The 22,925-nt window shown below is 65.9% G+C and overlaps 3 protein-coding genes across 19 annotated transcripts in view; all 3 read right to left on the bottom strand.

The window, feature by feature from the left end:
• ABCA7 (ATP binding cassette subfamily A member 7) overlaps positions 1-8,985 on the bottom strand; it is a 17,226-nt gene extending 8,241 nt beyond the window's left edge. For 6 of the 17 annotated variants that reach the window (XR_014313496.1, XM_082737560.1, XM_082737572.1 and 3 more), the window contains exons 1-25: positions 8,870-8,985; positions 7,765-8,000; positions 7,583-7,676; positions 7,282-7,423; positions 7,087-7,199; positions 6,882-6,958; positions 6,442-6,522; positions 6,020-6,230; positions 5,795-5,934; positions 5,401-5,517; positions 5,049-5,219; positions 4,555-4,772; positions 4,196-4,372; positions 3,795-4,017; positions 3,456-3,677; positions 3,180-3,381; positions 2,786-2,896; positions 2,347-2,518; positions 1,940-2,071; positions 1,703-1,842; positions 1,358-1,495; positions 972-1,156; positions 814-886; positions 299-501; positions 15-75 (exon numbers count right to left, since the gene is read on the bottom strand). Coding sequence is in view for 16 of the 17 variants with exons in the window: in XM_082737560.1 (XP_082593686.1) it covers positions 15-75; positions 299-501; positions 814-886; positions 972-1,156; positions 1,358-1,495; positions 1,703-1,842; positions 1,940-2,071; positions 2,347-2,518; positions 2,786-2,896; positions 3,180-3,381; positions 3,456-3,677; positions 3,795-4,017; positions 4,196-4,372; positions 4,555-4,772; positions 5,049-5,219; positions 5,401-5,517; positions 5,795-5,934; positions 6,020-6,230; positions 6,442-6,522; positions 6,882-6,958; positions 7,087-7,199; positions 7,282-7,423; positions 7,583-7,676; positions 7,765-7,830 (3,469 nt within the window). In the remaining variant the exon portion in view is untranslated. Of the gene's footprint in view, positions 1-14; positions 76-298; positions 502-813; positions 887-971; positions 1,157-1,357; positions 1,496-1,702; positions 1,843-1,939; positions 2,072-2,346; positions 2,519-2,785; positions 2,897-3,179; positions 3,382-3,455; positions 4,018-4,195; positions 4,373-4,554; positions 4,930-5,048; positions 5,220-5,400; positions 5,518-5,794; positions 5,935-6,019; positions 6,231-6,441; positions 6,523-6,881; positions 6,959-7,086; positions 7,200-7,281; positions 7,424-7,582; positions 7,677-7,764; positions 8,001-8,869 lie in introns of those variants that run through there. The other 11 variants (XM_082737569.1, XM_082737571.1, XM_082737566.1 and 8 more) reach the window with 7 other exon arrangements.
• Positions 8,986-9,883: 898 nt separating this feature from the next.
• On the bottom strand, positions 9,884-17,312 carry CNN2 (calponin 2). The gene is made up of 7 exons (XM_082737722.1): positions 17,163-17,312; positions 13,278-13,399; positions 12,771-12,837; positions 12,533-12,670; positions 11,736-11,852; positions 11,443-11,589; positions 9,884-10,898 (listed from the first exon to the last, which is right to left on the bottom strand). Exons 1-7 carry the CDS (start codon positions 17,223-17,225, stop codon positions 10,620-10,622), a joined length of 933 nt encoding a protein of 310 aa, XP_082593848.1. The 5' UTR covers positions 17,226-17,312; the 3' UTR covers positions 9,884-10,619.
• A 1,052-nt stretch (positions 17,313-18,364) lies between these two features.
• LOC309864319 (uncharacterized protein) lies at positions 18,365-22,863 on the bottom strand (the record flags this gene model as incomplete). The annotated part of the gene is made up of 3 exons (XM_082729701.1): positions 18,365-18,656; positions 20,812-22,587; positions 22,819-22,863. The coding sequence occupies 3 exons, from the start codon at positions 22,861-22,863 to the stop codon at positions 18,597-18,599; spliced, it is 1,881 nt and encodes a 626-aa protein (XP_082585827.1). The 3' UTR covers positions 18,365-18,596.
• Positions 22,864-22,925: the final 62 nt, after the last annotated feature.

Raw genomic sequence — 22,925 nt, forward strand, 5'->3', positions numbered from 1 at the left:
TCAAGGGCAGGGACCTGTGGCCGCATCCTCCAGGTCTGTGGCCGCAGCACAATCTTGTACCACCCTCAGGAAGATCTGGGGACACAGAGGAGGGGCTCAGCCTGGGACCCCACAGCAGAGAGCCACCCACTCCTAAGACACTATGGGTCCCCAGGCCTCCCGAGGAGGCTCCCAGCCTCTGGTCCCCTGCAGGTGCCCCTCCTCCTCCCTGGGACGGGCTGACAACCCTGAGCAGGCCTCTCCTCCTCCCTCCAAGGCTGCCTCCTCCTCCAGGCAGCCCTCCCTCCAGCACCCGCACCTCTTCTAGGCTGGTGTCCGAGATCCCGTAGCCGGCCAGCCCCAGCTCCTCCAGCCGCTGGTCCATTTCCCAGAAAAGCCTGGCAAAGCTGCCGTCCACAGCACCCCCGTAGGGCAGCACTAGCACCAGCTCATGGGGCAGCTCCCTCACCAGCCGCGCCCCGGGCACCAGCTGCTGCACAAGGGACAGCAGCCCGGACACACCTGGTGGGCAGGGCGGCACAAGGGACAGCAGCCCGTCAAGGGCGCTGGCGCAGTAGGCAGCCGCTCTCCTTGGCGACGGGGTAGGGCTGGTCCCTGAGAAGCCCATCTCCGCAGGCGGGGGAGGTTAGGGTGAGCCACCAAGGGCAAGGGGACCTGAGGTGGGGCCGGAAGTCCACATGCGGTCAGGGGTCAGTGGTAGCCAAGGCTGGGTTAAAGGCAGGGGCCAGGATTCGGGTCCAAGTCAGGGTCCAGGTAGCAGTCAGGGAGCCCGCTGCCCCGGCCCTTCCCTGAGGAGCACCCGCCAGGTCTCACCAGCTGTGCCACCCCAGCTGACCGGCTCCCTCTTCTGCCCGGCATCTACGCTCTCCTCCAGGTCCGGCTTCCCCTGTGGGCAGAGGGGCACCAGCTGCCACGGCCACTGGGGCTGGAGCGGTGGCGGTCACAGCTCAGAGGGCAGCTCCAGCCCTCACCTTGCTGCTGGTGGCCAGGGACACGGGAGCCTTCACCAACGTCAGATAGTAGCCGGAGCCGAGGTGACGGCGCAGGAAGAGCGGGGATCCGCAGCAGCACAAGCGGCCTCCCGCCACCACAGCCACACGGTCTCCTAGCAGCTCTGCCTCATCCAGGTGGTGGGTGGAAAGGATCAGTGTGCGACCTGGGCAACAGCAACCCCAGCCACGTATACCACCAGTATGTGAAGTCTTTGCCCAAGCTGTGGCCACTGCCAGGAGTTGCCTGCCCCGTGCATCCAACTCCTATCCATCCCTCATAAACCCTATTCCAAGCACTTTTTCATTGGAAACTTTCTGGCCCCTGGAACAGAATCCAGGGGGACCTTGGGCCTCCTGACTCTTACCTTCCCGGTATTTGAGCAGCAGCTCCCAAATGCTGCGCCGGGAAGCAGGGTCCACACCAGCTGTGGGCTCATCTAGGATCACGACCCGGGAGCCACCCACAAAGGCGATGGCCACTGAGAGCTTCCTCTGCATCCCGCCTGGGTGGGCAGAGACAGGGGCGGGTGTCCCAGCACGGCGCCCCCGTCTCGGGCAGGCCTGCTGTCTTCACGCCCCTTTCCCCACCCTCTGGGGCCCCCAGATCGGCGTCTCCTCTGGCCTCACTCCCCCCTTGGGATAACGACTCCACTCCCCTCCCCCAGCCTCATCTCGGCCCCCCTGGAGGCTCCTCCCTGGGCTAGGCTCACCAGAGAGGTGGCGTGTCTGGGCCCCCGACTTGGGGACGAGCCCCACATCCTGCAGGAGACGGGCCTGCTCGGGGCGCACAGCAGCCGCACTCAGACCCTTCAGCCGCCCGTAGAACCAGATGTGCTCATCCACGGTCAGCCTGCAGTCAGAGAGAACACAGCGGCCCCTGTGGCAGGCAGAGTCCCAAGAGCACCCAGCCTCCTCCCAAGCCACACCCCAAGCCCTCTGAGACCCACATGTCAAACAGCACGTTGTACTGCGGGCAGACGCCCAGGTGGGGCCGGATGGCTTCCGAGCTGGACTGGACATCATAGCCCAGGATGCAGGCGGAGCCCCGGGTTGGGGGAAAGAGGCCACTCAGGATGGACCTGGGGATGCAGGGGTCTCAGAGGAGGAAACGGAGACCCCCAGAGAAGGGGCCCAAGCACTCAGAAGGCACCAACTACCATGGCACCTACCACATGCCTCCACTTTGCAGAGGAGGGAAACTGAGGCTTGGAGCCCATAGGTTACCTGCCTATTGTGTACCCAGAATGAACTGGGGGTCCTGCCCCCCTGGTAGAGACCCAGATGCCTCTCCCATTGAGCAGATGTGCAAACTGAGGCCCGGTGGGGGGCGAGTAGGAGCGCGTCGGCTGCTCACAGTGTGGTCGTCTTGCCGGCTCCATTGTGGCCCAGCAAGGCAGTGATCTGGCCCTGGTAGAAGTCCAGGCTGAGCCCCCGCAGGGCCGGCTGCGGGTTGCCGGGAAAGTGCTTCTCCAGGCCCCGTATGGAGACTCCTGGGATCAGGCCAGGGGGTACCTCTTCCATCAGCGCTGTGGAAGGACGGAAGCTCAACCGTGGGAGCCCTAGGCTGGGGGAGGGGTGGAGGTGGGGGGGGGTCTGGTGGACCCGTGAGGCCATGAAGGCCGGTCCGTAGAGTCAGTGACCTATCAGGCTGCAGTCTTCAGGGACTAGGGGCAACCCGGGGAGCCCGGGTAGATGGAGATAGCCAGAGGATTGGGGTTTGCAGGACCGCGGGTCTTTACAGGACCAGGGGGATAGGGACAGGGAAGCGGCTGTTAGGTCCCTTTGTGCCTCACCTTTTGGGTCCTTCGGGGTGGCAGGTGGGGAGGAACCCTTGGGAGAACGAGCTCCAAACCAATAGCTCCTCCGAAAGGGAAAGTTCCACGGTTGGGGGATCCCGTACTGGCCTGGAGGGGAGCGGTGCTCAGTCGCCTCTTGAGCCCATGGAGTGCCGCCTTCTGGCCATACGCCTGGCACCGGGGCATGCAGGCAGGAGACCCCATCTGCCCACCTCAGGCCATCCCTCCGATGGGGCCACCTGGGCCTGGATGCAGGGGTGGGGCACCACCCTCTCACCTGCCTCGCCTCCAGGTACCAAAAGGCCCCTCAGCTCCGCCCCCAACACGCCCCTCAGCCCCGCCTCCCTGCCGCAGGCTCTGGAGGAGTCCCTACCCCGCCCTTAGGGCCCACCTGGGCAGACGGCCTCGAGGTACCAGGTGGCGAGGCCATAGAGCGCGGCATCCAGCAGCAGAATGCCAGAAACCTGCGCCAAGCTGAAGACGTCGGCCGCAGGCCCAGCGCCCATGTTGTGCCACTGCGCGCCCTCGCCCTGCTCCTCCAGCAGCGCCAGGCTCTCGCAGCCGAACCCAAAGGCCACAGGAGACAGAAGGCTCTGCGGAGGGGGCAGGTGCGTTAGTGAGGGGCCCCGCCCAGCGCGCCCCGCCCTCGGCCCAGCCCGGGTCTCACCGCAGCCACCAGACCACCCGCAGGCAGCTGGTCCCGCCAGGCCACGCACAGCACATAGGGCAGGTAGAGCACGAAGTAGGCGAGGCCTCCGCAGGCGGCCGCCAGGTTGGCGCGGGAGAAGAAGGCGGTCAGAAGGAAGCTCTGGGCCACGGTGGCCACGGCGAAAGCCGCCAGGAACAGGAAGACCACGGCCGGGTGGCTGTAGGGGAGGATGTCCCCGAGCTGCAGGGGCCACAGACAGACAGCCTGGGTCAGGCTGCGGGACGGCCTGGGGCGCCCCTGGCCTGCGATCGTGCGCGCGCTCCCGCCCCGCGGCCGGCGAGGCTGCGGTGCGCGCACCTTGAGCACCAGCACGAGCAGCGCGGTGCTGAGCAGGAAGGGCGCCAGGCAGCTGAGGAACCAGCCGAGCCACAGCACGGCGCGGCCCAGCCCCATGGCCTGCATGGTGCCGCGCAGCCTGGTTTCCTTCTCGCGCACCACCGCCTTCACCGTCAGCGCCACCGAGTAGATCCAGGCCAGCGTCAGGAAGAGCGGCAGCGACCGGCTCAGGACGCGCAGGAACCTGAGGCAGGGGGCGGCTGAGCGGGCGGCCAGAGACCCCGCCGCGGCCCCAGCCCCGCCCGCTCCCGGGCACAGGGAGAGGTCCCGCTCGAGCGGCGGCTGGCAGCCCGACGGCAAGCGTCGGGTCCCAGCCCGAGACGTGTCGCCTGGGGGAGGGGGGGGTGCGGGCGGGCGCTCACGCGTCATCCACGAAGCAGGGGTACGGCATCTGCTGCAGGAAGAGGCGGGCCCGGGGCTCGCGGCCGCTGAGCACACGCACCGCCGCGCGCTCCAGCAGGTCCTGCAGGTACACGAAGCCACCCCACACGTAGCGCAGGTCCGTCAAGGGGTCGGCGGCCGGGCCGGGGTCCCAGAACCTGCAGGGGGCGGGGCGGTCGGCTGCAGGGAGAAGCCCGTGCCCCACCCACCGCAGACCCCAGCTGGTCCAAGGCTCCCCCCTCACCCCCCCAGCCCCCCCATCCGCCCGGCTCTGCGCATCCCGGTCTCCCCTAGACCCGACGGCCCCCCCAAGCCCCGCCCACCCCGGCCCCGCCCACACCTGTCCCTGATCTTGTTGGTTCTTGTGACAGCATCGATGTCCATGCGGATCTTGACCCGCACGTGGCCGGGACCCCGGGGCTGTGCGCGGTCCCGACGTTCCTCAGGCCCCAGGAAGACGATGCCGGCCCAGAAGCGGCGCTCTGCCAGCAGCTCCAGCGCCCGTGCCACCAGGGCGGCCTCTGAGGGTGCCACCTCCAGCTTGTCCAGGGTGACACACTGGGGGAGGGCCCGGGCGTGGGTCCTGGGTGCCCGGGGCCGCCCTTGCGCGGTGGGGGAGGAGGGGTCGGGCAGGGCTCCTCCCTCGGAGCCTGGGGCAGAGCCCAGCTCCATCAGGTCTCCGCAAGGCCCAGGCCGTGTCCATCCTCAGGCTTTCCTAGGAGGAGCCACCGCCCCAGTCTGGTCCCCCTCCCTGGGCTGGCCTCCGCCCTTGGATCACCACAGGTCGGGCCCTTCCTCACCACCAGACAGAGCTCCCCAGAGGTCGGCCCTCACCTCCACCACACGGCCCAGCATGCCCACCACGCGGCCCACGTCGGCATGGGCCTCCCGCCAGGTGTAGCCTTCCCCGTGGGGGTCCAGAAAGGCCAGCAGGGCCTTGGCCCGGGCCTGACCTCCGGATCCCCCCGGCCGCGTCCTTCCTCTGTCCCCAGCTCGCAGGAGCCTCTGGGGAGGGGTGAGGGAGGGGGAGTCGGCACAGGGCGCTCCGGGCGATCACTCCTCCTCTCATCCCCGCCTCCTCACACCTGCCCTGGAGGCCCTGCCCTGCTCTCCGCCCACATCTTGGGCAGGGAGGAAGTGGGGGGGGGCTGGGGGCGAGTCCGCCAGCTGGCCTCCATCTGCGGACCTGCATCATCGCCAGGTTGCTGCTGTCATTCAGGAAGTCGAAGAGCTGGGGTCCCAGCGCACCCCACACTTCCCGGACGTCCTTCAGCAGAGCCAGCTCCTGGAAGGTCCGGTTCACCTGGGGAGGGGGCACCAAGAGCCTCGCCAGGCCAGCCCTCCTGGGACTCTCATCTCCTCCGAAGACCTCCCCCCTCCCCCGCGGCTTCCTCTGTCTCCACGGCACCTCTGACCCCCAGCCCACGCTGTCCCTCTCCCTGCCACCTGGCAGACTCTAGCTCCTTCAAAACCCTGCTTCCACAGCCCACCTCAGGGAGCCTCAGGGGCAGGGCCCTCCCTCTGGCCTGGCCCCTGCTCCCTGGGCTGGGGGCGGGGCCCAGGACCCCTCCTGCCCTTACCTGGGCCATGAGCTGCCTGGTGAAGGCAGTGTTGGGTGTAAACAGCACTTTCCCGAGAACCAGCGGCTTCAGACGCCTCCAGAGCAGGCGGGACAGTGGGTGAGATTCCAGGGACCCCACAAGCTCAGCACAAGCAGGGCCTGGGGCAGGGGCACCATGAGGTCCTGCCTCCACTCCCAGTGCCCCACTTCCCAGACTGGGAGCAGAGGTCGGTGGCTCACTCACTCAGGCCGTGGTCGGGCTGGGCTGCTGCTGGCTCCTGCCCCACCAACTCCTTCAGGTGGCTGGCCTCGTACCAGTTGAGGGAGGGCCCCCCGGGGATACTAGGCCCCCGGGCACTGCAGAGGGCCTCGGACACAGCCTCCAGGGGTCCACCTGCTCCTTGGGGTCTCCGCAGCAGTGCCCGGAGCTCCACCAGGCTGGGCAGTGCCAGGAGCTACAGAGAGGTCACCAGACGATGCTGGTAGCCAGTTCTGAGCCTAACCAGGGCAAGGCACCCTGCCAGGAGCACCTCCCTCTCTCCTTCCGCCCAAGCTCCCCAAAAACCTACCCAGGGGAAGCGCCGGGCTGCCCTGTCACCTCCCCAGCCTGGCAGCCTACCCTTCCAGTTTGCGGGCTAGGGTCCGCAAGGATGAGGGGCCTCTTACCTCCTGGGCCAGGTCCTCTGCTGCCTCCACAAAGCTGCTCACGGACTCCTGGGCGTGGTCAGGCACAGACCCCAGGGACCCCTGGGGAGAAAGACAGCAAGCAGGGTGACACTGGCCTTGACAGAGTTCTCACTAGGTGTGGAGTACTTTGCCATGCTCTGTGCCGGCTGTACTCTCTTAGACCCCGTTTTACGAACAGGGAAGTGGAGGCTGCAAGGCACGCGGACTCGTTTCAGGGCTCGCTGGCCGGACCCGTACCAGCTGGATACAGCCTATCTGGGCGCTAACAGGATGAGGAACATCACTCCAGGTGCCAGGGACAGCCCAGGCACTGGCCTGGAAGCTGGAATCGTAGGCCCCTGCCCCACGATGGGGAAGTCCTGGGACTTTCTGAGGGCAGCATCCCGGAGTCAGCCTGGTGTCACGCCACCGCATCTCACCTCTCCAAGCAGTGTCCCCAGTAGCTCAGTGGTCAGGGACAGGAGGTCCTGCAGTCGGTCGCTTGGCTGATGCTGGGCTGGGGGAAGAACACACAGGAGTGTGGCAAAGCCTGGCCTGAGGCAGCCCCGCCCTGTGCCCATTACACAGCCAGGCAGATCGAGGCTCAGAACGCACCCCCCCGCCAGACAGAGGGCCTGGCCTCACCTGTTGTGCCCGCAGCTCTCAGCAGCGACATCAGCTTTCCCAGGCTGGCCAGCGTTCTGTGGGCATTGGGGCCCCCCAGGACAGTGCGGGCATCTGCCAGGAGCCGGGAGACCCTGGGGACAGAGGGAGCAGGAGGTGGGGTCTCAGCAGATACCCCCATGCCCAGGGCCACCGCACCCACTGCCACCAGCTCACAGGGAGTCCTGGAAGTTGCTGAGGACGCGCGGCTGCTCGGCGGGCGTGGGCTGCGGGAAGCAAGTGTTGTTCAAGTTGCAGATGAGACCCTGGAGCCAAGGAACGGTGCCGGCCGAGGGCAGCGGCTTGTTGGGGAAATGGCCTGTGGGGATGCCGGGCAGGGGAGTCTTGCCGGAGTCCCCACCATGTCCACAGCCTCCCCAACAGCACGCTCACTCAGACTTTAACTGGATGCCCAGTCTGTGCTCTTGGACCCCTACTGGGGCCCCTCAAAAAAGAGCCTGGTCCTTGGGGGGCTTACATTGGTGGTGCTCAAGTGGGGGGTGGGAGTGGCGGACGGCCACCAGGATGAAGAAGAGAAAGAGAGGCCACAGCAACTCCACCAAGAGCTGGACCTGGGGGAGGGACAGAAGAGGGGCGGAAGTGAGGGACAGCGGGGGGCACCGCCGCCACTCCGCCCTGTCCCATCAGTCCTGGCATTACCGGTTGTCTCCTGCGGTACAGGAAATTCTTCCAAAGCAGCAGCATGAGCTGCGTCCAGAAGGCCATGGTGGGAATGGACAGAGCCCACGACGGAGCGCCCGCCTGAGGACGTGCGGTGTGGCCGCGAGCAAATCCTGGCCCCTTCTACCCCAGACTCCTCCACCCCATGGCTCTGGCTCCTGGACGCTCCGCTGGGAGCCAAGCCGCAGGCAAGTATTAAAGGGTCTCTTCTGTCCCTGGGGGCAGAGTGAGCCAATGGGAGCCCTGCCCGAAGCCGTCCTCGCACCTGATTGGGTGCCTGGGCTGTCGCTCCCTGCAGGGCGGGCGTCCAAAAGGCGGTCAACTAATTCTTCAGGGGGAGGAACTTCGGCTCCACCCCGCGGTCGCTAGGCTCCACCCGAGGTCCCCTGGGGACCTCCCGTTCCTGGCCCCCGGCCTCATCCCGAGCCCTGCGAAGGACCCCCCATCCCCGGCTCTTCCCAGGTGACACGTGCTGAACCTTTCACACGCCCGGCTGGGAGCAGGGCCTGCCCCGCCCCGCAGAGAGACAAGCAGAGTCACTCCGCGGGAGGCAGGGCTCCCCTCTACGCGCCCCTCGTGTGGGGTTCCCCGCCGAGAAGAACCCCAGGATCCCCAAGATGAGTAAGGAGAAGAGGCAGGGGTGCGGGCTCCTGGAGCTAGCAGTTCCTGACGCCCACCTTGGCCACGACTGTCCAGCTCTGGCTGGACTGTCCATCCGGCCATCATTGTACCGAAGACGAACCGCGGCGGGGACCGGCCCCAGGCCACGGACGAGGACGGAACTCGCACCCAGGACCCTCGGCCCCCACTGCGGGCTCTGCTGTCCATGAGGTGGGAGCTGGGACGCAGGGCGAGTGGGAGCTCTAACGGGCGGCGGGGCCGCAGGTGCATGTCGCCAAGCCCCTGTCAGGGGAGGCTCCTGCCCAGTCTCCTCCGGGAACGAGCGGTCCGTTCCGGCGCCCTCCACTCTCGGGGCGCGGAGCCTGCGCTCCGCCCCCAGCCCCTCATTCCCGGGCACCTGCTCCCCACCCACCCACCGCCGCCTTCCGGCACCCTCGAGGCTCTCTCCCAGGGACCCTCTCACCTTTCCAGCCCCCACCTCTCGCCGCCTTCCCTCCGCCCGCAGCTGGCCCGGAGCCCGCAGCAGGGACCGCCCTCCCGGGGAGGCCCGCCGCCGCGCCGGCCCCGCCCCGCCCCTGCTATTGGCTGCCGCCCCCGCCGCTCACGGGCCGGGTCGGCGGGAGCCACGCGCGCCGTGGGAGGAGGCCGCGCGGAGCCGGGTTTCTTAAAGGAACCGCTCGCCTCTTGCTGCGTCACCGTGGGGCGCTGGGCGGTCGGCTCACCCCACGCGGGTCGACCTCCGGACACGCGGGGACAGGCTGCCTCCTCACATTGTGTACCCGCCTGCAGTGCTGCAGGTCCCTGCGGAAGGAGGTCCCTTTCTCCCCAGTCTCCCCTGGGGGACCCGGATCCTGGCCAGGCTCGCTTGGTGACCCTGGGACTCCCATTTGTCCGTCCCAAAGTGGGGGTTCGATTGGTCATCATTTGTTCATCCCCCAAATAGTCCTTCAGTCCTGCAGTGGGCCAGGCCATGGCAGGAGGGGGAGGGGGCCCCAATATTCCAAGATTAGAATCCTGGGTCATAACGGTCCCATCATTTCCAGGAATACCTCCGGGTCCATTCAGAAAAGTGACATTTCCAGAGCTTGTGGCAAAGAGGATACAAGTGTACGGACCCACAGCCCTGGGGCAGCTGGGGGGCGGGGGTTGGTATTGGGGCTTGGGGGATGAACAGGAGCTTGCCAGCCCAGGAGCTCCAGGCCAGGAGGCCAGAGCTGCCTGTGGGGCTGGGAGACCCTTTCCGAGCAGCAGGGAGTTCCAGCCTCTTTCCCCCACCCAGGTCCTGGCCGGCGGGCTCCTTCTTCATCCCACAGTGCCTTCACCCTCCCCCCCCTGCCAGCCCCCGGCCTCTGCTCCTCCAGGGCCGCTGAGAGGACCCGCCAGAGGCTGGCCTGCTGCCCCACCCCAGGGCCCCAGGGCCCCAGACCCGGATCCAAGCCAAAACCCTCTCCCCAGCAGACCCCAGCTCCACCAGCAGTTTCTTCCTAAAAAGAGGTTTTTATTGCCTTTGGTCCACAGTCAACATTTCACATTATCTCTTGGTCCCAGGGCTCCTGGACGGGGGCCAGTCCCTGGGTAGGACCTCCGGGTGGGGACCCTAGTGCAGAGAACTTGTCCTCTGCCCTTGGTAGAGGAATGCAGAGAAGTATGGGAGGGTGGGGGTGGGGTGGGGGGCGGTTCTCCCTTTTCTACCCAGAACTCTGTTGTCCTGGCTGGGCCTCAGTTTCCCCACTAGCCCCTGGGACGAGCCACAGGTGAGTCTGAGGGGGCTAAAGAAATCCAGTTCCCACAAGACCTCAAATATTTTGGACTCTGGCCTGGCCCTCTCTCCTGGGGGCCGCCTTCCTTCCCACCACTGCTCCTCAAAAAAAAGGAAAAATTTCTTTCATTAAAACTGCCTGAAACTTCTGTGGGTACAGAAACCACAAACTGATCAGAAGAGAAAAGGGAAGAAGAGGAGAGGCAACCGGAAACCGTTCAGGGCTGGTCCCTTCCCGCCCCGGTGTCTTGCTCAAACCGCCAAGGCTCAAGCCCAAAGCCTGCTGGGAAATCTGCGGTGCCCGGAGCCCTCCCACCGCGCAGGTCTGCCCCTGCCTCACCCCTTCCCCATAAGCTCTCAGCCGGCAGCGCTCAGACAAGGAGAAAAACAAGACAAGCACAGAAGAACCCCAAAACCACACGCAGCTTTGTGTGGAGACGCCCGCTCGGGTGCCTCAGTAACCAGCCTCCTCCTGGGGGTGGTAGGGGGCGTACTCCGGGGCCTCCCCTGAGCCCGGGCAGTCGCCCGCAGCCGCCGAAACCCCATCGGCCGCGGGGCCTTGAGGGCAGTACTTGGGGTCACAGATCTGGCGCCCCAAGCCAAAGACCTGGCCGCTCTGGTTGGCACCCTTCGCGTGGCCCATCTGCAGGGACACGGAGGAGTTGTCACACTTGTCGGTCCCCAGCTTGGTGTCGTAGATATGCCGCCGGGTCCCCGGAGCCGTCATGCCCACCTGGACGGGAAGAGAGAGCTCAGGGCTAGAGGAGGGTGGGGGAGGGAGGCCCAGCAGCACTGGCCCCCTGCGCCCCCCCCATCCCCAGCTGTCTCTGCCCCTGACCGGATGCCCTCTCTCTTCTGCCCCTGTGCCGAGCTGATCCCCACAACGAACGACCCCTTCCCTGGAAACCCCCCGGCATCTGCGTCCGGCTCTCCCTGCCGGCAGGAAGCTCCCCAGGTTGGGGCCGAGGTCCCCCAAGTACCCGGGAGTTCCGAGACCGTTGTACGGATGCAGGCAACATGCAAGAGGAGAGCGCATCCCGGGAGCCCAAGCCACCAGGGTTGGACGGGCCCCTGGGCGCTCCTCTGAGGGAAAATGGGACCCAGAGCCTGGCGGCAGCTTCCCCAGGAACAGGCAACAAGCGGGAGCAGGGACAGAGCAGGGACAGGCGGAGAGGCAGGAGAGTGACCCAAGGTGGGACCCTCCGTGGGGGGCAGCCACGTCCATGGGGCAAGAGGAGACCATGGGGCGGCGGCCGGGGGTCCGGTGGGAGCCCCACCTGGCTGGCACACTTGTTGGTGCCCATCTGGAGACTGATGGTCGAGTGGTCCATGGGGGGCAGGATGTGGTTCTTGGGGTCATACAGATGCCTTCTTGTGCCGTAGGCCGTCATGCCTGACTGACTGGCGCACTTGTTGGTGCCCATCTGCAGGGAGGGAGGCAGGAGTGGTGAGGCCTCTACATCCTGCCCTGAACCTGAGGGGGCCCAGGGCTGGACAGGGCCTGGGTCCCAGGGGCAGCCCCCCACCCCCCACTGCGGCGGGCGCAGGGCCGGAGGCAGGGGGAGCCCACCTGGAGCCCGATGACGCACTGGCCTGCCTTCATGGTGGCATCGTCAAAGTTGCGCTCCTGCTTCTCTGAGTACTTGACACCAATGTCCACGCCGCTCTGGAGCCCCTTTGTCTTGGCCTGGAAGGGAGGGGTGCTGGGAGGGTCACAGAGGGGCCACCGGGACCCTCGAGCCCGGCCCAGACCCACGAAACCGCGGGGATCCGGCTCCAACCCCCCCTGCCACCAGGGGACAGCTCGGCTCAGAACAGGAGCTCCGGAGGCCGTCGTCACCAGCCACCCTGGGCCTCCTCCCGTCACCTCCTGCTACCCAAGCCTCCAGAAACCCACGTGCTCGCCCACACCTGCCCCTGCCCCCCGCCCCCCCCCAGTCTCCCCGCTCCACTCCCCACACGGCGGCCCCAGGGTGCTCAGGAAATGCCTCTTGGCTCGCAATTCCCTCCTCCTGAAATGCTGTTCCAGCCCGCCCTAGTCACTAGACGGCACACCTGGGTCCAAGGCCCCCTTCTTCAGGCTGCTTCTCACAGTTTAGAACTTTTCTATCATCTACAAAAAAGTGAAGATCGAACCCTCGTGTCCACTCAGGCCTCCGGGGGATGGGTGTGTGTCTGCCGCGGCTCGTGGCTTCCCACACACAGGCCGCTCTGGCACGGGATGCTGGTCTCGGGGAGGCTGCCCCGTTCGGCCCTGAACCCCAAGTGCCTGGAGCCTCGGGCCGGACTGAATCCAGGGCGTCTCTCAACCCCCGTGGACCGCAGCGCGGGGCCCCAGGAGGGTCCCTGCCTCCCTCTGGGCCTCACCTTCCCGGCCAGGGCAAGAAGAGACACCTGCACCTGCGTCATGTTCCCGCTCTCAAACAGGTCGTTGGCCTCAAACAGGTCCACGGGGTTCATGCCGTAGCTGACCATGGCCTTGATGAAGGTGGACAGGTTTTCCAGCTGGGGAAGGCAGGGGACAGGCCATGAGGCGACCTGGCCACATGCCTGGTGGGCGGAGGAGGTCCCTGCGCCCGTCCTCGTGATGCCGCCAGGCCCTCACCTGGTGCCAGTTCTGCATGGAGCGGTTGATCTTGGGGACCGAGCCTGGTTGCAGCTTATTCATGAGTCTGGGGCAGGGGACACACGGGGAACCTCCGTGAGCGCAGGGGAACCTCAGAGACGTAAGAGACTCATTCTACACTTGGCCACACCCAGGCCTTCCCTGGCAGCCTTGCTGCCTCTTCCCAGGCCTCAGTTTCCCCTCCTGCAACGTACGCTTCACCCGCAAGGAAGCAGGGACCCAGGACCATGGTGGCAGGTGTCAGTGCCACAGCGGGGGGCGGGCGGGAGCTGGGAATTCCCACTCCGCAGCAGAACCTGGAGGCCCTCCCGCTATGGGGAGGGCGGGAGGTAAGGGTGCTCGTGGTCAGTAACCCAAGAAAACGAAAGACAGGAAAGACCCGAGACCAGAGACCCATTGCAGGGAGAGGGCGCGGGCTTCCCGCCAGAGGTGCAGGGTGCCGGCAGGACAGGCAGCCTCCAGCCCCCTCCCTGCCCCCGCACTCACGTGCACAGGATGACTCCATCTTTCAGACCCTTCTGGAAGTCAGGCCCGATAGACAGGCCTGTGAGCCCCTCGATCCAGCCGCGGAGCTCTGCCTCCTTCTGGGGGTCATATTTGGACAGCAGCTGGAGGAGCAGAGGGCACAGGGCGGGGGGTGAGCCCAGGTGGGCCGCTGTGGACCCGGGGAGCTCCCCGGCCGCGGCCCTCCCCCTCCCACCAGCGCACAGACATTGGCCAGAGAAGACAGCGGTGGGGGGCACGGGGTGGGAGTGGGGGGGCTCCGCTCGGGCTGCTTCCAGCAGCACCTTGTCCTCTGGAGAGGCCGCCTCTTCTCTGCTATTTTTAGATAGTTGTGAGACACTCATAATGTTGACCATTTTCACCATTATCGAGTGAACAGCTCAGTGGTTTTTAATACACTCACGATGTTGTGCAACCATCACCTTGGTCTAGTTCCAGAACATTCCATCAACCCGAAAGAAACCCTGTTCCCATCAGCCATCACCCTCGTCCCTCTCCCCAGCCCCTGTCACCTCTAACCTCCTTCCCGTCTGCAGATGAGCCTGGTCTGGCTGTGTCACACGCAGGGACTCACACCCCGTGTGGCCTCCTGTGTCTGGTTCCCTCCCTGAGCGTTGTGGGCTCGGGGTCCATCCCCGGGGCCGCCTCGCTCCTGCTGGTGGCTGAGGGATACTCCCGTGTGCGGGGGACACGCTGTGTGTATCTGTTCATTCATGAATGGACATTTGTGTTGTTTCTACCTTTTGGCTATTGCAAGTAACACCTGTATCAACTTCCACGAGTCAGGTTTTCAATCCTTGTGGGTGTGTATCTAGGAGTGGAATCACTGGGTCACAGGGTAACTCCATGTTTAATATACTGAGGAACTACCAAACCCGTCTCTGTCCCTTGAACTGACTGTACCAGTTACTGCCACAGGGCCTTTGCACAAGCTGTCACTTCGGACTCAGATGTTCACATGGTGGATCTCTCCCTTCAACCCATTCTCCAATCCAGCTTGAGGTTCCCCTCCTTGGAGAGGGCGTCCCTGACTACCCCGGCTAGGAAGGCCTCCTCACACCCCTGTCTCCCCCACCCTACCTTGTTTTACTTCTAGCTTTTACCTTTATACAAAATGCCTCCTTGCTTAGGAGCCACCCCTTGAATTTTGCTTCCCAGCTCACTGCTGTCTCTGCAGTCCCTAGACGGTGGGATAAAAGTGCTCCCGGTCCCCCATCAGTGCACACCCACTGCCCACAAACACATACACACACTCTGTTCCCAGTGGCAGCAGCTCAGGGCATCAAAGGGCAAAAGGGCCAGAGGCCCAGAGAAGTCAGGGAGACCCAGGCCAGGGTGTGGTGTGGGCAAAACGCAGTCAGCCCCAGCGTGGCTCCTGGAGTGCAGAGACAGGAAGCTGGGTCTGGTCCCCTCCGGTTCCAGACTGTCCAGCTCAGGGGGCTTTCTGCTCTGGACCCACACAGATCCTGCCCTGGACACTTTCCCTTCCTGTCCCTCTGCCCCCACCAGGGGACTTGGACCTAGAGCCACCCTCTGCAGACCCAATTCCTCCTCTCAGCTCTGCTCCTAGCTCCCGTGACCATGGACACAGTTATCTCCCTGTGCCTCAGTTTCCCCATCTATGTTTGCCATTGTTTGCACAAGGACCTCCTGAACCAGGCCCCACCTCCTGGGTCCTGCGTATACACCCCATGGCAGCGTGGGATGGGGCAGAGCACCGCAGACACAAAGGCAGGGAGGCTGGTCTGCTAACTTGATCCTCCCTCCCCGCCCCCCCTCCTGGTTCCCACAGCCCAGCAGCCCTGCCCTGAAGAATGAAAAGCCCAGTGCAAGGGAGGCCGGCTGGTCTGGACGCCTGGCATACCTGCCCAGGGCCGGGCCGGGTCCCTAGTGGCTCCTGAGAGCGGGTTCCTGGGCCAAGGAGCCGGGCCAGCCCCGCCTGGAGCCCCCGCCTGCACACAGGCACGCGCACGCACACACACACACACACACACACTCCCGTGTCCAGCGGCCTTCAGCACATTCCTCCTCACCGCAAACTGCCTGGAATGCAGGGGCTGCCTCCCTGCTAAATCGGGACCAGCTGTTCCCAGAGGCCTAGACCCCCCAGCCAGCCGGAAATGGAGTGACAGCTCAGGGACACGGTGGACACCAGCCTGCCTTCACGCCAACCAGCCAGGGGCAAACTGAGGCCCACAGGGCCAGGCAGAGGTCTCCAGAGGTCTTAACTTCTTCCTAAGTAGCTGGTAAAGTGGGCGCGATGTGGGTTTCACGCCCCAGGTTTCCGGTGATGGTGCAGCCCGGGTGAGCAGAGCAAGCGGGTCATGGCCGTCCCGTTCCCCAGACCTGCGCACGCGGGCTGGTCCCAGGGAGCCTTCTGCCCTCATCCCAGACAGAGCAGGTCTCGGCACGCCCCATCTCACTCAGTCTGAGGAAGCTGCCCGCGCGTGCGCCCGCTGCCTCCACTTCCTGCAGCCCCGGGGACACCGGGAGGGCTGCCCGCCAGGCCCTGCGGCCATCAGGAGCTCAGTCCGAGTCCTCACTCTGCCGCTCACAAGCTGTGCGGTTCTGGGCGGCGGGTATGACATCTCTGAGCCTGGCTACAAACGCACAGGGCTCTTAAACCTCTGTGAGGTCCAGCAGAGCAGCAGGGCAGTCGGCAGCACCTGCACCCGTCGCCCTGCGTACACGTTCACGCCATGCAGTTGGGGCTGAAGTGGAGAGGAGTGTGTTTAGAGAAGGTTCTGGATCTTGCTGGGTCACCCAGCCTTAGTTCCCCAAGCCTTGGCCATCTTCCGTCTAAGGGGCTGGAGGGGGGCCCTGCGGTGACCCTGCGGTCTGCGACCCCCTGGGGTGCCAGTGGGCTGGGCGTCTGCATGGGGCCAGCAGGACCGCACCTTCCACGTGCCCGGGCAGGCTGGGGGGGGGGGGCTGCTGGCTCTGGGGCCGCATTCCCAGGTGCCCGGAAGGAGGCTGGATGGGCCTGACAAACTACCCTGGGGCTGGAAAGGCCTGGAGTGTGACCGGCCTGGGACATCTCCCTGGGTCTGGGAGCACCCCCTGCTCCCCCTTCCCTAGCACGGACCCTGCTGCGTGACCCTGGGCAGGTGTGTGCCCCTCTCTGAGCCAGATCAGCAAGAGCTTTTCTCAGAAGTGTCCGGCCCAGGCCCCACCCGTGTTTCCAGCTTGCAAACTCCACACCTTTTAGGGTTACACTCAGGGGCCGGCACACCGGGTGGGTCCCTTCGCTGCTGCTTTAACCGTGTCAGATGCGGACAAAGAGAAGTTACGAGGGAGCAGCTGCGCCCCCCCCCCCCCCCCCGCAGCCCAACTTCCCCCTCCGCGCCCTGCCCCCGCCAGGTGTTCGAGGTGGGGAAATTCCTGTGGGGGGGCCACCCCCTCTCCCAACAATGCGGGGCCCGCTCCCTCCCCCTCCTGAAGCCCGTGGGGCCAGGGAACGCGCAGGGGGCCGCCCGGGTCCCCTCAGACCCTCGGGGTCCAGTCCTCGCCGCCCCGAGGAAACCCGGCGCTGTGGGGCTGAGGGAGGGAGGCCGTTCGGATGGGGCAGGGCTGGGCCACGGGGTCGGAGCCCGCCCGCCCCGGCGGTCGGAGGGAGCCGGACCGCAGACTCCCCGCCCGCGGCAGATGAGGGAGCCCGCGGCGGACGCCCCGAGCAGAGCGCACGGCGGTGGGGACGGAGAGGGCTGGGGTCGGGGTCGGGGTCGGGGTCGGGGTCGGGGTCGGGCCATTCTCCCGGGGCTCACGCGCGCGCCCGCCACGCGAAGGGGAGCCCGCGGGGGGTCCGGGCCGCGCGCCCCGCCGAGCCGCGACGGCCTCGCCGGCGGACACGGCGCGCCCCGCACTCACCCGGTTCTTGACCTCGGCCGACAGCCCGTACGAGGGCCCCTTGTTGAACTGCGTGGAGCTCATGGTGGCGGCGCGGCGGGACGCGGCGGGCCGGGCCGGGTCCGGGCGCCGGGGGGGGGACGCGCGGGGCCGGTCGCCCCGCCCCCGCCGCCCATTGGCCCCGGCGCGCATGTCCTTATAAGGCCGGGCCGCGCCGGGCTCCCGCGGCCGCCCCGGCCCCGCGCCGCCCCGACCCCCGCCCCGACCCCCGCCCCGGACGCGCGCCCTGTCCCCGGGGCCCGGAGGGGCGCCTCGGCCCCGCGGCACGGCCGGGCCACAGCGGCGCGGCCGCGGGGACGGGGCCAGGCAGTCCTGTCCTCTCCCTGCCGGCAGACGCGGGGCGGCTCCGGCCCCCTTCCCGCACCCTTGGGCGCCGCGATGGGAAAGGAGGGGGTGCGCTGGGCGGGACCCTGGTCCCCTGGGGCTCGAATGGGGACCCCTCTCTGCCGCACGGGGACGCCTCCCGCTCTACCCCCTTCCTGGGAGCTCCCATAGCCGGGGGGTGGACAGGGGACCTGGGGCAGGCTTCTCAAAGCAGGGGCCGCGGGAGCTGGGGCTTTGACGGAGGAGTAGGAGTTTGCCAGTCCAGAAGGGACGGTGCTCCTGGCAGAACAAAGACTGCCGGCGCTGAAAGCACATAGAGCTCAATCAGACGGATCAGGGGAGGGGCCGTGGGATGAGAAGGGGATTTGAATCTCCCACCCTGGAACAACAGGGAACAAGGAGGCAGTAGAACAGGGACTGGAGGTCCAGGTGTCCTGGGGCTAGAGCAGAGGCTGTCGAGTCTTCCAAGCCAGGCACACACTTGCTGCTCAACAGGTGGTGTGTGCGTGTACAGATAAATCAATAAATTAATAAATAAATGACAGAATACATGAATTTACTCGTTCAGTAATTCATTCATTCATCCACGGACACAACCACTCACTGCTCTCTGACATCGCTTCCGGGTCAGTCCCTTGCTAGGAAATGCTGGTCGCAGACCTTAGCGCCGGCCCTTCCGGTTCCTGGAAAGACAGAGCCCGGCACAGACTCCCACCCCTGTCCCACAGGAGCAAGTACCGGACACAAACACGAGTCTGAGGAGGGATGGAGGACACTGGAGGGGACGTGGTGGCTCCACCAGAGGCGCCAAGGAAAGCTGCATATAAGAGGGGTGTGGGAAGTGGGGTTTTATTTTTTTACTTTTTATTTTTTGGGAAGTGGGGTTTTAAAGCATGAGTAGGAGTTTGACACACTTGACAAGCAGCTCATCGGGCTCTGGGAGGGCTCAGCAACAACTCACCCCTCCCTGCCCCTTCCCTGGGAAGCACATCTCCCCAGTTCCCCGCTCCCTAGATATCTGCTACCTCTCTGCCCCTCATTCGCCATTCCATCTATCTGAAGAGCTGTTCTTCAGGGTTCAAGTCCTAGCCGCTGGTCTTGGATGAGTCCCTTGGGTCTCAGTTTCCTTGTCTGTAAAACGAGGAAACAGCGCCCAGCGGGGAGTCAACAATGAGCCGGTCCGGCTCTGAGTGTGGGGATAGTGTGGCTTGTTGGGATCTAGGTGGGGAGCTGTGAGGCCGATGGGATCCCGGAGCAGCGGGGAGGCCGGGGGGGGGGGTGCCGGGGGGAGGCCGGGGGAGGGCCGGGGGGGGCCGGCTGGGGTCCTTGCGGGGTCTGCTGGGGCCTGGGAGTCAGCGGGACCCGTGGCACGGTGAATGGCAGCCTGTGGCTGTCAGCAGTCAAGCGTGGCCCCGGGCTCCTGCCCCAGTCTGTGGCTGCCAGCAACGCGCCCGCGGATCTCCTTGCCACGCCCAGCCTCTGATGCTTGTCCAGGGAGCCTCCGTGGCTCTGGGGACACCACCTGCACTGGGAGACTCTGGGACAGAGAGGCTGGTTGTGACACCTGCCTGTGCCCACTCAGGCAAGCATGTTCGCAGGGCAGTGGCTGCCTGTGTTCTGAGGCCGGGGTGGGGGTAGGCAGAGCTCCCCGCGCGCTGTCCATCGGGACGGGGTGGGGGGGGTGGCCGGCAGCTCTGTGGCCTCGCCGCCCCGCAGCGAGCCCTCCAAGAATGTCGGTACACCGGAGGGGGCCCAGGCTTCCCTTCATTAGATTTTAATTAATCCTGGCTTAAAGTCAAATTCAGATTTTGCAAAACCTCTGCACACATTTGGAACAACTTGGGGATGTGTGTGTTTTCCTGTTCAGCGTAAGTTGTACACAGTGGAGCCGTAGAAGGGCATTTGCAGAGGCCGGAGTGCAGGGACCCGGGTGCGCGGGGCAGCGGGGGTTGCGCGGGGCCCCTGGGTTTGCAAAAGCCCGAGCAGAACAAGGTAGAGATCGGTGCCTCATGAACGTCTCCCGCGAATTGCAGGAAGCAGGTCCCTCTCAGTTCTCTCCGCTTGGCTCAGAGTCGGCCACCGCACGCGCTCAGGGTCATGTTTGCACTGGCCAGCGCTGTTCTGGACCCGCGGCCGTACCCGGATCCCAGGTGTGGTCTCGTCTTGTTTTGGGGGGATGGCCCTCGAGTTAACAATGTTTTTCTGTACGTTTTTAAGTGGTTGAAAGGAATCTCGCTCTGCGGCAGGTGGAAACACGTGAGCGCAGAGACAAAGTTTTGTGGCCTCGGCCACGCCCTTTCACAGTCGCCTCCTGCTGCCCCATCCAGAGCCCAGCTGCCAGGCTGACCAGGACTTTCAGGTCTTTGACAGAAAACCCACTTGGGCTCCAGACGCTCAACCACCCAGAACCCAAGAAATCCAGACTCAGACGTCCCCAAACTCCTGGGGGCTGGAAGCTTAGGGCGTTCCCATGTTCTAAACGGCCTGAGGACCTGCGATTTAGGGGATGACATAATTCTGTATAACCCTAACCCTCAGCGCCCCCACTTGGAGCCCCACTTCAAATCCCGGACTCCCCGGGGCTGTGGGATTTTTATACACTTGGCCTTTCTGTGCCCCCTCGCCCCGTCTGGAAAGCTCCTCACAGCCCCTGGGTTTGCAGTCAGCGTGAAGTGGGTTAATCTGCCGCGGTCCCAGCAGCACAGGGCGATCTGAAATAAGGGTCGTCCAGTCAACACACGCAACTTTCTGAGGAACTTTGGCCTCCGTTGAAAACCTGGCAAGGAGACTGGGTCTCTGCAGCTGCCCTCTGCCCGTGTCCCCCCGGGACTCACTCATCCCCCCAGGACTGAGCCCCGGGAAGACTGCGGGGCTCATGGGGAAGGGGGTGTCGGTTGTCCAGGCACTCTGGGCTGGGGCCTTGGTGATGCCTGTGGGTCAGGAGGCCACAGCTGGAGGACCTGGGGTGACAGGACCCCCCAGAGCCTCAGCCTTACTAGGTTGGGGGCTGGGCCCGGGGTGTCCGCGGCTGGGCATGGGGACTACAGGTGTGGCAAGAGCCCTTCCCCGCAGCCCCCTCCTGGGCAACCCCATCCCCTCAGTGTCTGAGCTCTCTGAGTGGGACCCTGGGGGGGTCAGGGCAGGACCCCATGTGGGCCCCCTTTTGGTGCCTCCTGGGGGGCTCCCCTTGCTCTCCGCAAACAGTCATCTCAGGACATAAGCCTAGTGCAGACAACGGCAAAACAGTAATAGTAACAATAGCATCTGGGAGGAGGGAGGGGGGTACCTGTGAGCCCAGGTCCCGAGCCTTCCTGCTCAAAACGGGCCACGCTCCCAGCGGCCCCCTCAGCGGAGATGTGCCCAGTGCCGGTGAACTCTGCACCGTGCCCACGGCCTGTCGCAGATCCTCTGCCCTGGCCGTGACCTCTGCAGAGGCCCCATCCTCTTGGCTCCTTCTCCGCCCTCCCTCCTGTTCTAGGGTCAGCTTCTCGCGAGTCTTCCTGAACCCCCAATGAACTCTCAATCTGCCCCAGGCCGGCTTCCTCCCACCCCCCACCCGCCGGCCACCAGCATGGCCCAGACGTCCCTGCAGCGGTGCCCACAGCACCCAGGGACACCCGCTCACTTTCTCACTTCCCCGATTGTCCCCAGAAACGTCCTTCTCTAGCACTTTGGATGGACACTCGGAGCTCTTCCTGGCCACTTTTCCTTCTTCGTGACAGCGGCTTTCCGAGGAGGCCAGCCGCTGGACGACTGCAGTCGGCTGGCCTTGCAGTGTGGACGCGTGGTGGCCCGGAGCTCCTGCGACGTGGCAGTGCGCTCCGGGAGCGCACTGGGGCCTCAGCCGCAGGGGCCCGCTTCCGCACAAGGCACCGGAGTACACGCGCACTGCGGCCCGCGCCGCGCCGGGAAACCGGGCTAGGCTGCGTCTGCTCTCCGGCTCCCACGACGCCTGCCAGCCTCTTGCGGGGACGGTTTTCCTCCCTCTGCGCGGGACACGCGGCCCGGGCGTGAGGCAGCCATTCCGGCAGCGAGCACTCAGGGAGCCGCGTGCCAGGCCCAGCGCAGGGCACTTGGGGGAGCAGAGGAGGAGCGCAGCCTCCTTCGCGGGTGGAACAGGAGGACCCCGTCCGCGCGGCCGGCTCCGGGCATGCGGCTCCCGGACGGGATCGCAGAGCCGGACGGCGGGTCTGGAAGGTTCTCTCTGGGGGCAGCTGGGGCGTCCGGCATCCCTGCGCACCCCGCCCCCCACCCGGAGGTCGCAGAGACCGCGCCGGCCCCGCGCGCGGGTGGAGGCTCCCGTCGGGGCCCCGCGCGCGCACGGAGCGCGGGAACCAGGCTCCCGGGGCCGCGGCCCCACTGCCGTCTGCCAGCGCGGGCTCGGGCCCCGGGCCCCCGGGAGCCGCCTTCCCCGTTGGCAGCAGGCCTGGGGTCCACACTGCTTTGCCAGGGCGGCCGCTCGGGCGTCCTCAGCCCGGGCTCCCCGGCCCCCGCCGCCCGCCCTCCTCACTCCCGCCGCGGCGCGGGGCCCCCGGCACGCAGCAGGCGCCCGGGAAGGCTCCCCGCCGTGTTTCCGCGGCGCTCGGGAGGCCCCCGCAACGCCTCCAGGAGGGCGCACGCGGAGCGCGCCCAGGCTGTGCGCCGCAGGGGCGCGAGGGGGCGGGGGGCGAGCCTGCGGGGCGGCGACCGGTACCCGCGAGGCGCACACCCGCCTGGGCCTGCGAGTTCCGTCCGCGCCGCTGTCTCCGAGGGGCCGCGCGTGCGCGGGAGGCGTGTGCCCGCTGCAGGGGGGTCTGGGGTCGGGTGCTTGCGGGAAGGGAGACCCGGAGGCGACGGAAAGTGGCCCTGAAACCGCGCTGTCCTCTCGCGCCCGCAGCCGGCGCCCCGCGGGGCTCGTGGTCGTGCGCCTTCGCGGGGAGCCGGGCTCCGACGCAAAAATATGGAACGCTTCACGAATTTGCGTGTCATCCTTGCGCAGGGGCCATGCTAATCTTCTCTGTATCGTTCCAATTTTAGTATATGTGCTGCCGAAGCGAGCACGCTCCTCAGCTCCTGCACACAGCTATTTAAAGTTCAAAAATAAAGCGACTTTACGGTTAGGTCGCACTGCCAGAAATACACGCGCCGTGGATTGTTTTCCTCTAGGGTTCCCTGTAAACGACTCTCTCCTACTATCACGCTCGCTTTGGTTGTCTCTGATCACTAAAACCCCCAGATGTTAACTAACTTAATCTCCCACGCGCGCCTTAGCGCCGCGAAGGCTTGTGGGGGATGACATGCAAAAGACCCGGACTAGACGCAGCCCCGCCCCTGGCCGCCCAGGGCCGGCCACCGCCATCCCAGCGTTCCCTGCGAGCGCAGGGAAGCCGCTCTGGCCGCCGCGGCGACTCGCTGGCGTCA

The sequence above is a fragment of the Mustela nivalis genome (assembly GCF_964662115.1).
Source record: "Mustela nivalis genome assembly, chromosome: 1".
In the NCBI taxonomy this organism is placed as follows: Eukaryota; Metazoa; Chordata; class Mammalia; order Carnivora; family Mustelidae; genus Mustela; species Mustela nivalis.

Coding starts and splice junctions, on each gene's coding strand:
- CNN2 (XM_082737722.1), bottom strand. CDS start 17,225: ATGAGCTCCACGCAGTTCAACAAGGGGCCCTCGTACGGGCTGTCGGCC. Junction 11,853..12,532: donor TTCTTGCCCTGGCCGGGAAG/GTGAGGCCCAGA, acceptor CCTCCCTTCCAG/GCCAAGACAAAGGGGCTCCA. Junction 10,899..11,442: donor CCAACAAGTGTGCCAGCCAG/GTGGGGCTCCCA, acceptor CTTCCCGTCCAG/GTGGGCATGACGGCTCCGGG.